Consider the following 14,110-nt stretch of genomic DNA (forward strand, 5'->3'; position numbering starts at 1 on the left):
AGAGAGAAATAAATAATAATAATTATTATGAAATACATATTAGATCATTCACACATAAAAATTCATGAATTTCAATCCAGTAGCCATTCCAATCACAGGGTTAATTTTTTGTAAAATGAAGGCATTACGCTATCATTTTGAAACATTGATCAACACTTACAGTGTATTCAGTGCAGTGAGAGGAGTGTCACTACCTCTGAGTCTCCTACTAGCAACATAATAGCTAGTTAATAACTGATGAGCATCTGATTGTATTGTAACATCAATACTGGAACAAAATGAAAGTATCTGTTGAGTGAGAGAGATAAAAGGAGGAGAAACAAAAGTTTTAAAAATGAATTATTATAATTGAATACCTCAATTATTTCCTCATTTGTTAAAAGAGGGTGTGGATGAGTTGATAAGCTTCTGTCTCTCGTTACTTTATTAATCAGATGAGCAGACATGATTTGATCAACATAATCATCAGAAGAATCAACAAGTAATAATAAACCAGAGTGACTAAGAAGACACAGAGAAAGGAAAACTTATAATTAAAGAGTAGTACATTTGAGGGTTCAAATGAGAAGGAAAGGACAAAAAAGAATATAACTAATCAATAACTAACTCCATCAAAGATTTACTTGCACATGTACCAGACAGTTCCTATGAAAATAATAAAGTATGGCTAGTAATTTTAGATGAAGAATTTTCGGTAAATTGCTAATCAAAATGGCCGGTTGCAAGTTCCAACTACAATGTACATGTATATGGTGAAAATATACTTTCATGCAGATATTGGGCAAGAGTAATACGTATGGGTATAGGGTATATGTTATCGAAAATGGTTGGGAGTTAATTCTTCATTTTTATTACATTCCTAATACATGTACACGTTCTTATCTTATGCATAAAGTTGAGATGATTCCAATCAAAATTAGAATTTTTAGAAGCTTTTAAAGTTGTTAATGCAATAATAAATGTAGCAATATAGGACTATTACTTTAAGAATTATCTATAGTTCTAGCAAACTACAATGCGTTAAGTGTTAATGTAATTGATGCCACATCTAATCAGTCTAAATAATTCCTCACATGTAAAGGTTTATGCATGACATGATCAGTGTTGAGATTAGAGTCACACAAGAGCCACAGTGTACAGTTAAGAGGTACTGTCAATGAAGAACTGCTGATTGACTTCCTGTTTGAATGTATTGTAATGTAGCCAGACTCAAGAACTATAAATAACAAAATAATAAATAAAAATAATTATAAAAACCACAGACACAGTTACAATGTACATTAATACTGCCGATAAATAAATAAAAAACAACAATTACACAACAGTAGATTAATAACAGCAAGTACACACAAACAAACAAACAACATAGACAAATAAATTATGCACAATAACACCTTGCTGCAGTTGTTCCTTCTCATCTTTCTTCATACTATTAATATTGTCAATAAAACAAACGCCACCTTTTGATAATATCAAACTACCAGCTATAAAATAAAAGACAAAAAAGAAAACAAAATCAGTCAGAATTCACTCACAAATACTCAAGATTGCACAAGAACAGGGTTTCCCACAAAGCATACCTCATGAGCTGACAAGCACTACAATAGACAAATACATGTACATGGCTTTTTGAGTAACTTTAAAAAAATTGTAAAAAATGCAACTTTGGTCGGAATCAACTCAAAATTACTATATTCACAACATCAGAACATATACATTTTGTATATTAGAAAAATTATAAAAATAATAAATTCTTTCTAGTCACTTTGGGAAAATTTGGGCAAAAACCATGAACATTGCACAAGAAACTTTGATCAGAATCAGTTCAAACTTGCTACACAAATCAAGAACATGTATATACTTCAGAAAAATTACAAAAAAGAATTCTCTCATAGTCATTTTTGGCAAAATTTAGCAAAAGTCCCTGGACTTTGGCCTAATTTTGACTTTAAAAATTAGCAAAAAAAAATCAGCTCAAAATCTCCATACAGCACATGAACATGTATAAAAAATTCACTCCTAGCAACTTTTGAAAATTATAATAGTACACATGTACATGTATGTAGTACGTATTTTGTCAAATTTTAGAGCAACTTAAAGTCAGTGAAACCCTGACTAGGGTATTGATATAGATAAAAAATTGGTAGCTCTTAAACAGTTTTTGAAATTTTTACAGAGCTTGAAGGCAAAATTTTAAGCAACAATTTTTGTTAGTTATTTAAATGCTACATAATTTTGAAACTACTTAAAATGCTCAAAATACAAAATTATGGAAATAATATTATTTTACCATCAATCCATTCTAGTCCTTCATCTCTTCTAAATGTACCATTCAAATGTACCCCTCCATTAACAGTATGTATTACTGATCTATTATTAGTAACAGCAGATGATCTATTATTAGTAACGGTAGATGAATATGTTAACAATTGTCTTGCTATGTATTGTGAATCATTGTCAATAATAAGCAATACATCGATCATCCTGTTTCTAAATATAGGAACAATGGAGAGAGAGAGAGAGAGAGAGGGAGGGAAAGAGATAGAGTTGAAGGAATAGGTGGAAGAAAGAGTATTAAAAGTATAGTATATAAAATACCATATAACACTTTAATTTAGCGGAGTTTTATTTTGGTGATTGGTGATTTGCAAGCAGAATCACCAATATTAAAACCGTCAATCATTAATGTGCATGCTCAGTAATGCACGTGTACACAAAAATCACCAAATTAAAAACTGCCAATTACAATTTTACAGCAAAATCGCCAAAATAAAGCGCCGCCAAAATAAAGCGTTATACGGTAAAAACCTTGGTTCACTACAAGCTACAAGACTAAGTAATATAATTAATTTCAATCTGTGATAAAGACCAGGGGGTACAACATCAGCTAAAATAAATAAATAGATAAATAAATAATTGTGTTATTTTAACTTATTTACCTGCAAAATAGTAAGCAAGTATAGCTGGAAATGACCACCTTGAATATTGACAAGCTGAGAGAGAGAGAGGGGAGTATAGTAAATGAACACTACAGATATTACATGAATGTTAATTAGAATAACTACCATTAAATATCCGTAGAATATTAGGAGACAATTGTTTGTTAGTAGAATCATTAAATGTCTTATAAACATTGTTAGCCTACAAATAAATAATAAAAATAATACATTCTTTACATGTATATATGTATACCTCTATTACAGTGTCAACAGTAATCCTTCCATTATTAGTACTATTATTATTATTAATTGCAACACCAATAACTGTACATTCACCACCAATCTCTACCACTGAGCACAAATCATCTAACAATAATAGCTAGTGATAATTAAAATAACAATAATAGCCACTAAACCTCTTAGTATAACAGTAAATCCTTGATAGCTTGAGCCACTAACAGGATACAATACATCAGTAGGCACCAGTGATATTAATAACTTATCTGCATATGTACATACAAGAAGAGACAGAAAAAAAGGAAGAGAGAGGGAGAAAGTAAAGAGAGTGAGAGAGATAACAAATTACATAATAAGATAAAGCTCATTTTTACCTGATAATATTCTTTGTTTAACATCTTCAATTAAAATCAGTCCACAATAATGACACTTCAAATTATCACTTATAATTAATAATAATTACTACATACATTGTAATGTTAATTACTTTATAGTGTTATATTCATAAGAGCCAACTGAATGATAGCGTATGTGTGGATCAGATGTACATGAAGAATTAGGACAATAATAACAAGCACTTTCACTATGAATAAGAAAGAGAAATGAGGGAGAAAAATAATGAAGTGAGAGAAAGAATAAGAGAAGTAAATATAATGTAAAAATAATACTTTATGTACATACGTATATTTTTCAATATTAGTGATACTAGTTACAATACCAGTACATGATATAAACTGTCCCTCTCCTTCATCCATAGGAGACTGTAACTCACATACATGAGATACATGATACCTACGTGTATGTACATGTACACGTTAATTGTTGTAGTAATGATGGTCACTAACTAACGGTGGAAAGGCAGGAAGAGAGGAGAGTCTAATTAGTAACAGTAGTTGGTTTGGTGATGCTAAAGTGGTAGCTGGTAGCCACTCCATTTCTCGTATTATAATAAAAATAATTTCATGAAACACTCTCCATCCTTTAGAAGGACTATGAAGCAACAGGTTACCTAGTGACGCTAAGAGGCAGTGACAAATGTTGGAATCACGAGCATATACATACCATTTGATTCTAATAACTGAAAAGTGTCGATTAGTAGAGCAACTTTATATACAATCGGTTTTTGAGAAGATTTCTAAGTGAGAAATAACAAGTGTACATATTCATTAAATTTAGAGAGAAAGAGGGAGAGGTAATAACCAAAAGAAGAATAATAATGATATATATGTACCTCATTGATTAAAGCCAACAGTAAAGAGTTACACTGTCTCTCAATAATCTCAAGATGTCCATAGTCAGAAAGAAACGTTAAAGCAGATAGCTTTTGACTCTCCTCCTTATCTTCCTTGCCTTCCATTTACCCTGAAAAATAAATGAAGAGAGAGACTGAGAGAGAAGAAAATGGATTTTACCACTTAGCAGTTAGCCAGTTAGCATAGCATTAGCAATGGATGGCCAGGTGGTTCCATGCCGCCCAGTGACGTCATTAAATTTCACGTGATCTAAAAATGGAGTCGGAGGTCATTTGTGGAGGAATGAATAAGAACGAGCTACCGGCCGATGCGGCCATACAGGAACTAGCAGACAAAGTAGACCAGTTTATAATGTCCAAATATTGTGAAATATCTTCAGGTTAGAGCATTTGTAGAGGAAAAGTCTGGTAGAAAATTTACTGAGTTCAAGGCCATTACATATTGCACTCAACTGGTAGCAGGAATGAATTACTTTATTAAAGTAAGGAACACTGTGGGGTCAGTGGGTCCAATGGAACACTGACCTGGGAACTAGAGCTACACGTCCTGTCTATTAATATTTTTAGTTAGGGTCGCCTCTAGCCTGGGTTTCAGGGGTTGGGACGATGTGGTGTGACAGTTTGTAAATTAGTGGAGGGTGTAACTTGTTGTATTTTGGAAATGAATGCTTGGCAAGAAATAATCCTACATGTTGCTGACACAGGCTGACAGTTTATTTTGGCTGATTCAGGCTTACCATTGGAAATATGTGTGCATTGAAATTGCTATTTTTCTTATAATCAAATTACTAAACTCTACATCAGAGGGTATAGTCTTACCTACTACTATGCTTTAAGATCAAATACCACTATGGTCGGTAATATTTGAGGGTCCAAAATTTTGTGTTTTCTCCAAAATGTCCTTAGAAGCTAATATTTGTGGGTACAAATATTCGTGGATGGCAGTTAGTAAACTTCTTTCACTTGGATCTACTGGACTAGCTTCCAACACATGGCTTATAGTGGAATATGGAGTAACAGACAAAAACTCTGGCTCCTCCACTGGCTTGAAAATATTAGTTAGAGCTCTGCATGGCCTGTTAATTAGTTTTTATGTGTGGGTGGGTAGGGGTTAAAATTTTGTGGATAAAAATGAACCACGAAATTAACGAAAATTAATACCCCACGAAGTTGACCAACCGTACGGTATGACTTGATTTTTGTGTGTCAAATAATACAGGATAATTGTTTATTTTCAAGGTTTTTTTTCTACAGTTCCGTGATACTTGTACCTTTGACTAAAAGTGATCTGTGGCCCCATTCATTGTTATAATTACTGTTATTATTATTATCTAAATGGTATTTTGTAAGATACTAAATTATTTATTATTGTGCTTTAGGTATGTGTTGGTACTAATGATTACATTATGTTACGTATCTATCGAAACCTTGATCAAGAGGTAACTCTCACTTCCTACCAGTTGGACAAGAAAGATAATGACCCAATTGAATATTTTCAATAATTTAAATTTTGCTGTTGTAATAAATGAATTAGAGTTTAAATTGTTTTTATCAACTAATAGTCTGAAACATAGATGAATGTATAAATCAGTGGTTGACCAGCTAAGTTTCTTGTCATAGGTCTATAAAAATTGCATGGTCATTTTTGTGGTGGTCCTGCGTAGACCAGCTGACAGTTCACTTGACAGGAATATGGCAAGTGGCAGAGACAGAGTAGAACCTAGTTCTTGTCCCCTACACCAACAGAGGGTCTAGATCCAATGCCTGTTGATGCTGAAACAAAGCTTAAGAAACTTTATGCAAACTATAGTGGATTGTGTTACATAAAAAGAAGAATAGTTTAATGCATAAGGGTAAGCTTAAGTACATTATGATATAGATCTAGTTGCATGTTATATTTATAGGTGGAGGTTAATGGTAATAAAACAACGCTCTAGAAATCTTTTAAAGAAATTTTAAGAAAGCTCTGTGGTAAATATTCTGCTCGTATAAAAATACTGTTGTGAAAGTTGAAGCTAATTTGTTACCAAAGATGATGATCAAATGTGATCAGTGTTCTTTTGATTTTACAGTAATTACAAAATAACTGAAAATAAAAATTCATTATTTTATGTTAGAGCTAACAGTCATTAAAAGCAAAACAATTTGAACTATTGTCTAGTTTTGATGAATATGAATTTTTCAACTCAGTTAATCACAGCTGCATGTAGATCACATAACTGCATTTTGTACGGCTTGACTGACTCTTTTCCCTTCAATCCACCTTAGACGTAGACAATAAATACCCCCTTATCTACTGTTGTAAATACTAAGGTGTTTATCTGAACTGAATCCCAGAGATGAAATATCTGAGGTCACAGGTAGAAGTAATGCACTACAATAATTGTGCCATTCTGGGCCAGTTGGAATTTCATAAACTTATAGACCTTTTCACGATACGCGACTGGTGGAATGTGAAACTTTACTTTTTTACAATTTAATCCTACTATTTTTCCATTTTTAATGTTTTTTTTATTTACTTGTATATATATATATATATATATATATATATATATATATATATATATACATATAATATATAATATTGATAATAATAATAATAATAGCAAAGCTAAGTGTTGAAATGTTGCACAGTATTATAGATGATGATTAATGAAAAATTTAATATAAGAGAGGGAAAGAGAGAGTTTCAGGGGAGGGGGAAGATACTTCCATTGTTTTATTACAGAAGGGTAAAATGAGCTTAATTAAGTAGATGTCTTGAAAGTGATCTGAGAAAAGTTACCATTATTATTGGATCGAAGGGAATAGCAGGAGGGAGCTTTAATTTGTAGAGGATGGAATGGGCTAAGTGAAAGATTTTCCTTTATTTTTAATTAACATGACTATTTTAAATTTAAATCACCGATGAGACAGGGAAGAAATGTGAGAGAGATTTTGGAGATGGTGGTATGGGGTAGACCATAATTTGAAAGCTATTTTTAAATGCTGAACAGCCTCCAGTTGTGATGAGACTGACTCTGACTGAGGGAGAAGGAGGATCCCAAATTGAAGAGGCATACTCCAAAATTGGCGAACTAGTGTGACATGTAGATAGAACATAGTCTCAGTAGATGAATGCCTATAAAAGTTACAATAAATTAGTCCAAGGACTTTTCTAGCTTTTTTGATTATAAACAATATGTGTTTGCTCCAGGAAAAAGTAGATGTAAAGATTAGGCCAAGGTATTTATAGGAAAACACACAATTAATAGGTGATTAAGGAGAGGAAGAGTATCAAAGACTGAGTGACGTGAAAGAGAAAGTATCATGTATTTTGACTTAGAGATGTTTAGTGATAGTGAGTTTGTGTGCATCCAGGTACAGATAGATCAGAATCAATTCAAACTTTCTATGCATATTGAGAACATGCATATTATGCATCAGGAAAAGATTTAAATTGATAATTCTCTCCTTTGCATTTTTGGAAAAATTTGGCCTGTGACAGCCATGTATTATACATAGCTGATAAAAAAACATAATACAGAAAATTTTATGACATCACCACTTTTACAAACTATATAAAAAATTCAATACAAAAATAGTACTATAATTAAAAAGTTATGCCATTAATAGACCCTCAGCCCCTTCTCTAATGGCAGTCATCAGAACATTATTGAACTGCTCATAACTTTCGCATTCAGGAAGACACAAATGATTGAAACTAGAATACAAAGAAATAATATTCATATCAACCATGCAACAATAAACAATGCATGACTACCAAGTATTTACTAATGCAAAGGGTAGCTTAGCTGATGATATGTAGCATGCAACATGCATGCATGCCATGCAAGGTTACCAGTAAACAAAACTTAGTGTCATTTGAATTTAGTCTATATCATAGTATTACCATGTATGGGCATAAGGTAATCGATTTCCTGACTCTCCACTACATAAAATGGTAAAATTTGGTTGTAGCTCAGCAAATCCTCCAATAGGAACTTGAGAGCTCCCTGTTACAAACTGTACAAGTCTGGCTAATTCCTCCTGAGATAACTGATTTACTGATGTCCAGAACCACTCAATAGTCTGTCCACTGACACCTCTGACTACAGCATTTGAACGAAGGTCTTGTACACTCAATTCTTGAAGACCACACATTAAAAGCTACATTTATGATGATATAAATAGTAATTTAAATCATTACTAATATGATAACCTCAAGCTCATTCTCATCAAAAATGCCAAAAAGTTCAGCTGGTACTATAAAGTTCAGTCCTAAAGATAAATTATAAAGCAGTAGAAAAATGAGAAAATAAAAATAATTTAGATAATTTTTATGTAAATATATATTTTACTTCATACCTTTCATAAACTCATCTATTTCTTTCGAAACACGACTGCACAGCCTGTATTGTGCCAATTTATTAAGATAATACATTTTGTTTGATTCAGTTACAGGCTTTTTAGTACCATTAGGCACCAATTCTACTAACTAGAAAAGGATATACATGTACTTAATGTTACCATAAATACTGTATACACAGTATCTATGATGTCATTGGACTCGCTGTTTACACAAGTATTAGACACCAAAACTAAAACGGATATATCAAAGGCACCGCCTGTTCCGTTATATTGCATACAGCACTAGTACAGCACCGGAAGTTGTGTCGGTTGGTTGGCTTCACAATGGCTAGCAATACTGGGTGAGAAGTTCTTTGTGACCAGAGAAGAAATGAAACTGCTCTACCTATTGCAGAACAGACTCACAACACTCCTTTACGACCATTGTAGGCATTTTGCTGTCTTTCAGTGCCCAGAGATGCTCTTGTATTGATTGTTGGGCAGCCAAGTCCGTGTTATGTGGCAAAGAAAATTGTCTTGCAAGCTTTTAAATGTTTGTGCTGGCTTTGTCTCAACTTTGAAGACTCGAGAAAACTTCTCTAGGAGTGCATTTCGCGGATGCCTTTGATGCACCCACTATATCCCATAAATTAATTATAGCACAGTAAAGAGTGCTGTATGGCTGATAACGGCACTCTTTACTGTGCTATAACTATTATTTATACATAGTATCTATGATGTCATTGGACTTGCTGCTTAGGCGAGTATTAGGCACTTTGGTAAGTTTTGTTATCTATCAGTGACCATGAATTTGTAATTACCCTGAGGAAACAATTATTAGTGTGTACTTATTTTAGCAATTTCCATGATATTGACATTTGGCTGGTATCTAATTTACTGTTTTGTTCATTTTAATATTAACTATAAACATTGAGGGGGCAAGCATGAGCTATCAATCTGGCTTAGCGGCTATCAATTGACTTTATTGAAATTTCAATGATTTAAAATGAAATAAACCTAATCTACATAGTTCTTAGTCGAATGAGAGAGAAAAGAACATTTTTCTCTTTTTGTTTGTGAGACCAGGCCATTACTGGCATGCATAGTGAGACCCCAACCTCACTGTCAGGGTCTGAAAAAAGCAAATATCACTTATCACCTACTAACAAATAACTAAAAAACAGACAAGAAATGAAAGACAGTGCTTGAGCAAGTTTTTGTTACTGAGCCGGAAGTTTAGCTTTGCTTCTTAAGGCCTTTTCACACTGGCAAAAGTAATGCGCATTAATTGTGTACACACTAGAGATGCTTCAAATTAATGTGCATCAATGCGGATTACTTTTGCCAGTGTGAAAAGGCCTTAAGAACAAAAGCAAAACTTCCTGGCAGCTCAGACAGTAACAAAAAACTTGCACAAGCACTGTAGCACATCATAAACTATCTTATATCTAGCCTTTAGGCAACAGCATTTTTGTCATATTACTTATTGTGCATTAAGAACAATTTTATGCTCACTATTATTACTATTTTTATTAGCTCCGGCTATGACTGATTTAAAAAAATAAAAGCAGCTAAGACCTCTAGCATAACATGTAAAATTGTCAACGGTATGGTGTGGCTTCTCGGCCAATAAAAATTGGCCATTAGGAAGTCACATGTCATGCTAAGGCCAATTTTTTATTGGCCAAGAAGCCACGCCAATTGGAAATTTTACATGCTATGCTAGAGGTCTTAGCTGCTTGTATTTCTTATGCATAATTTTTCATTTGATGTCTTATGCATGATCCCTTAAGTACACTGAACTAAAATCTATCAAGACAACACTATCTTTGCCATAATAGGTGATAGTTTTTATAGCTCTCTTCACTTGAGTCAGTGCAGAACATGCACTATTAAAACATTGCTTATTAAAATAGTGCATAAATGCAAGAGCAACTGTGGCAAGTCTAAGCACCGCCACGGCAGTGTCGGCCACTGCCATGGTAGGTGTCTTGCTTTGAACTAGCATTTTCCTATATGCACATTAATAAAATGGCATCTTTTTACAATGCTTCAATGAAGCACCATGGTGCGTGGACTCGCCTGCTGAGATTCACCTGAGGGATAATATGTGTACTTGTACTGCCCCATCATGATATAATATATATAAGATTTGAGAAAAGGATAATAGATTTTGAGTAAACTGCAACAATGCAATTACTACACTCAGGCTGATCCATAAAATAAATTATAGGTGTGGTAAGAACTTAGCAGTGCAGTACAGTGCAGATAAACATGGCATGTGGTTAGGAGAAACAAGAAAAGCTGAAAATTATTTTAGCATCTGAAGCTCTATTCAAAGAAAGAGTTAGCACAAAAAATTTGCCTAGATATTTAAAAGAGACTGAGATAGTTTGGTTGCTCCTGCTTTCCCCAGTGCTACCTGAAATTTTTTCGAAGAGGCTAAATTACAAACTTTGAGCAACTGTAACTTGCAAACAAAAAAGAGATTAGAAAATTCCCACATATTTTTTAATCTATGTACTTTTCTCTACCTATCAATGCTAATCTTGACCAAATAGAGTGAAACACGAAGATTTGGCTAGGAAAAGTGGTCTATTCTTGAAAATATTCGGCTTTTGCCACCACGGATTGCTATGAAAATACAATGGAGCTAAATAAATTATCTTTTCCTCAAAGCTTAAAAAGAATTATAACTCAGGAGAGCTCAGTAAAAAAGATATTGACTAGGAATTAACAGGAATTTTCGTGACAGAATGACAACCTAACTGCATAGTACCCACCTATGCAAGTGTGGCGAGTCCAATGAAGAAGTTGTTTATTTTTATACATTTTAATTCTGTATATTAAACTTACCCTAGGATTTTTTGAACTACCATCATACTCTTCTTCTGTAAATGTAAGATCCATGCCAAGATCAGATATGCTACATTCTTTGATGTATCTCACTTTACCATTGTGTGGATCATCAGTTTCAAAGTACTAAACATTACATATCGTATGGTTGGTAATTTTTGAGGGTTCAATATTTTGTGTTTTCTCCAAAATTTCAATATAGGAGCTAATATTCGTGGGTACAAATGTTCATAGCTGGCAGTTAGTGAATTTTTTTCCACTTAGATCTACAGCACTATATAGCTTCCAATACATGTCTTATAGTGGAATATGGAGTAATAGACAAAGACAGGCTCTGGCTCCTCTACTGGCTTGGAAAGAGTAGTTAGAGCTCTGAATGGCCCATTAATTATAAGGTTGTAACACATTAAGTTGTTACAATCCTTCAGTACTTCAAACTCTTTAACCTTCGCTCCATATGCCTCGGTATTGGTTTCTATGGCATTTATTAACCTTGTGACTGTGTTGCTCAGTTAATAAAACCTCTACCTCAGTGTATAACCTATACTAATAATAATAATAATAATAATACTATTATAGTATTATTATTATTGTTATTTATTTGCTGTTATTATTATTATTATTGTTGTTGTTATTAAAATTTATTATTATTATTATTATTATTATTATTATTACTATTGTTATTGTTATTATAAATTATAATAAAGACCTAATGATTGTATATTTTTAAAAAATTAATAATAATAATAATAATAATAATAATAATAATAATAATAATAAATGATATTAGTTTTTTTATGTGTGGGCTGTAGGGGTTAAAATTATTTTGGTGAATAAAATGAATTGCGAAAGTAACGAAAATAATTAATGCCCTACAAAAATTACCAACCATACGTAGTCATTAAAATTAGTATGGACATTGACATACATGCACCTTATACTCTAAAGAATGGCATAATAGTAGGCATTTGACAAAATGATTAAGAAAAACATGTACTAATTGAAAATTTTACAAACTAAATAATTGCTTTTAATATACTATACTTACTTTCCAAGTTAATCTCAAACCAATGATTTGAGCAAGAAAGGATCGTGTAAATTTTGCCCTCACCAGTAGTGTATTACCCATTGCAGTCTCATATAGACACTTGCCAACAATTAACCCAGCAAAATGATAATAACGTAAATCATATAGCCCATTCCTTTCTTTATCAGTGGTGGGATGTACCTACATTATATAAAGCACAATAATACAAGAGTGATGGTGAACTGATTATATACAAATAATTGAGATAAATTTATAAGGCTTTCAAATTTATTAGTGAATTAATAATCACACAGTCTGTACAAGTAACCTGATCAGTTTCCAATCCCAGTTATGTAGCCTTTTTAACTAACCTATGCATAATTCTCTTTGATGTTTTAGTCGCTAATGAGGCCAGGCCAGCTCTGAGCCCGCTAGTATTGTGCAATACATTGCTTTGATAACAACTGTCATTATCAACACATACACACAGGGCATAACTTTACATGTCTAGTATGGCACAATCATTATTTCACGGTTAGTTCAAATCAGTTCAGTAAACCATGTTTGAAGTTGTTAAGGCTATTTGGAACTTCTTGGGCTTTGCCCTTTGGTTCTAAATAGTGTGCTGGACACCCTTCAAACATGGTTTAACCTATTATATAATATCTATGCACCCTCACCTATATGCTACAGAATAGGGAAGGGCAACTTGACTACATAGTCTTCGGCCATGCTAATCACTGGCAAGGCTAATCATACAAATTTTTCAAACAATTATTTGCATGCAACCAAAACATTTCCTCCACAACTCAAAATCAAAATATCAAAAATTTCTATACACATGTTTCCTTACTAAGGATTGCATGTCATCTTCTTTGAAAGCTCTAAAGAGTCCATCCGGTCTCCTTCCACTGAATATGGCGTCACATAAACAATTAATAAATTCTCTTGATACACCATTGCAATCAATACCTACCACATAAAAAACTTCACACATGTAAATAGTTGTCCTTTTTTGACATGGAAAATTCTTTTTGTGAAATTCTCTTTCATGCATAACAACTTATTTTGACAGGTTGCATCAAACATTCATTAAGTAGTCAAAAATTAAGGCATTTTACATTTTGGCTTCTGGCTGGCCTATATGTATAAGACTCTCATGCAAAAAAATTATGCAATGACACATAAAACATAATTTACACGCTACATATAAAAAGGCAAAAGAAATCATGTACCTTCTTCTTCATCAAATTTAACAAAAAAATTTTTTCCCCAATCATTTTTTGAAAAATTCTTAGTAGCCTCCATGGCCTATAAAAGGTACAAAATCAATAATGTCAAGTTATCTACAATCTTTTTGTATTAAACTACACGTCACACATATCTAATACATGTACATGCATATACATCTAATGCTCTATGAAATTTAAATTTTTATAAATTACCAGCTAATTCTCCATTGAAGATATG

The 14,110-nt window shown here is 32.7% G+C and overlaps 3 protein-coding genes and 1 long non-coding RNA gene across 4 annotated transcripts in view; 1 reads left to right on the forward strand and 3 right to left on the reverse strand.

Annotated features, from left to right (window-relative positions):
• Positions 1-156: 156 nt before the first annotated feature.
• Positions 157-3,005, reverse strand: LOC109585239 (MCM domain-containing protein 2-like). The gene is made up of 8 exons (XM_020001229.1): positions 2,940-3,005; positions 2,809-2,887; positions 2,291-2,490; positions 1,395-1,484; positions 1,074-1,216; positions 608-645; positions 357-501; positions 157-288 (listed from the first exon to the last, which is right to left on the reverse strand). Exons 3-8 carry the CDS (start codon positions 2,481-2,483, stop codon positions 157-159), a joined length of 741 nt encoding a protein of 246 aa, XP_019856788.1. The 5' UTR covers positions 2,484-2,490; positions 2,809-2,887; positions 2,940-3,005.
• A 267-nt stretch (positions 3,006-3,272) lies between these two features.
• Positions 3,273-3,832, reverse strand: LOC109585242 (uncharacterized). The gene is made up of 4 exons (XR_002186394.1): positions 3,664-3,832; positions 3,551-3,618; positions 3,356-3,442; positions 3,273-3,305 (listed from the first exon to the last, which is right to left on the reverse strand). It is a non-coding gene; the product is annotated as an uncharacterized LOC109585242 (long non-coding RNA).
• Positions 3,833-4,672: 840 nt separating this feature from the next.
• On the forward strand, positions 4,673-5,988 carry LOC105314120 (cystatin-B-like). Its single transcript, XM_011408088.2, has 3 exons — positions 4,673-4,765; positions 4,809-4,910; positions 5,808-5,988. Exons 1-3 carry the CDS (start codon positions 4,685-4,687, stop codon positions 5,928-5,930), a joined length of 306 nt encoding a protein of 101 aa, XP_011406390.1. The 5' UTR covers positions 4,673-4,684; the 3' UTR covers positions 5,931-5,988.
• A 1,970-nt stretch (positions 5,989-7,958) lies between these two features.
• The window catches only part of LOC100631669 (apoptosis-resistant E3 ubiquitin protein ligase 1-like), a 10,604-nt gene continuing 4,452 nt past the window's right edge, over positions 7,959-14,110 (reverse strand). The window contains exons 6-13 of the mRNA XM_020001241.1: positions 13,876-13,951; positions 13,494-13,612; positions 12,662-12,841; positions 11,614-11,739; positions 8,776-8,905; positions 8,630-8,688; positions 8,321-8,577; positions 7,959-8,131 (exon numbers count right to left, since the gene is read on the reverse strand). Coding sequence (XP_019856800.1) covers positions 8,029-8,131; positions 8,321-8,577; positions 8,630-8,688; positions 8,776-8,905; positions 11,614-11,739; positions 12,662-12,841; positions 13,494-13,612; positions 13,876-13,951 — 1,050 coding nt within the window. The 3' untranslated portion in view covers positions 7,959-8,028. The remainder of the gene's footprint in view (positions 8,132-8,320; positions 8,578-8,629; positions 8,689-8,775; positions 8,906-11,613; positions 11,740-12,661; positions 12,842-13,493; positions 13,613-13,875; positions 13,952-14,110) is intronic.

The sequence above is a fragment of the Amphimedon queenslandica genome, unplaced genomic scaffold, assembly GCF_000090795.2.
Source record: "Amphimedon queenslandica unplaced genomic scaffold, v1.1 AMPQUscaffold_13097, whole genome shotgun sequence".
Taxonomy (NCBI): Eukaryota; Metazoa; Porifera; class Demospongiae; order Haplosclerida; family Niphatidae; genus Amphimedon; species Amphimedon queenslandica.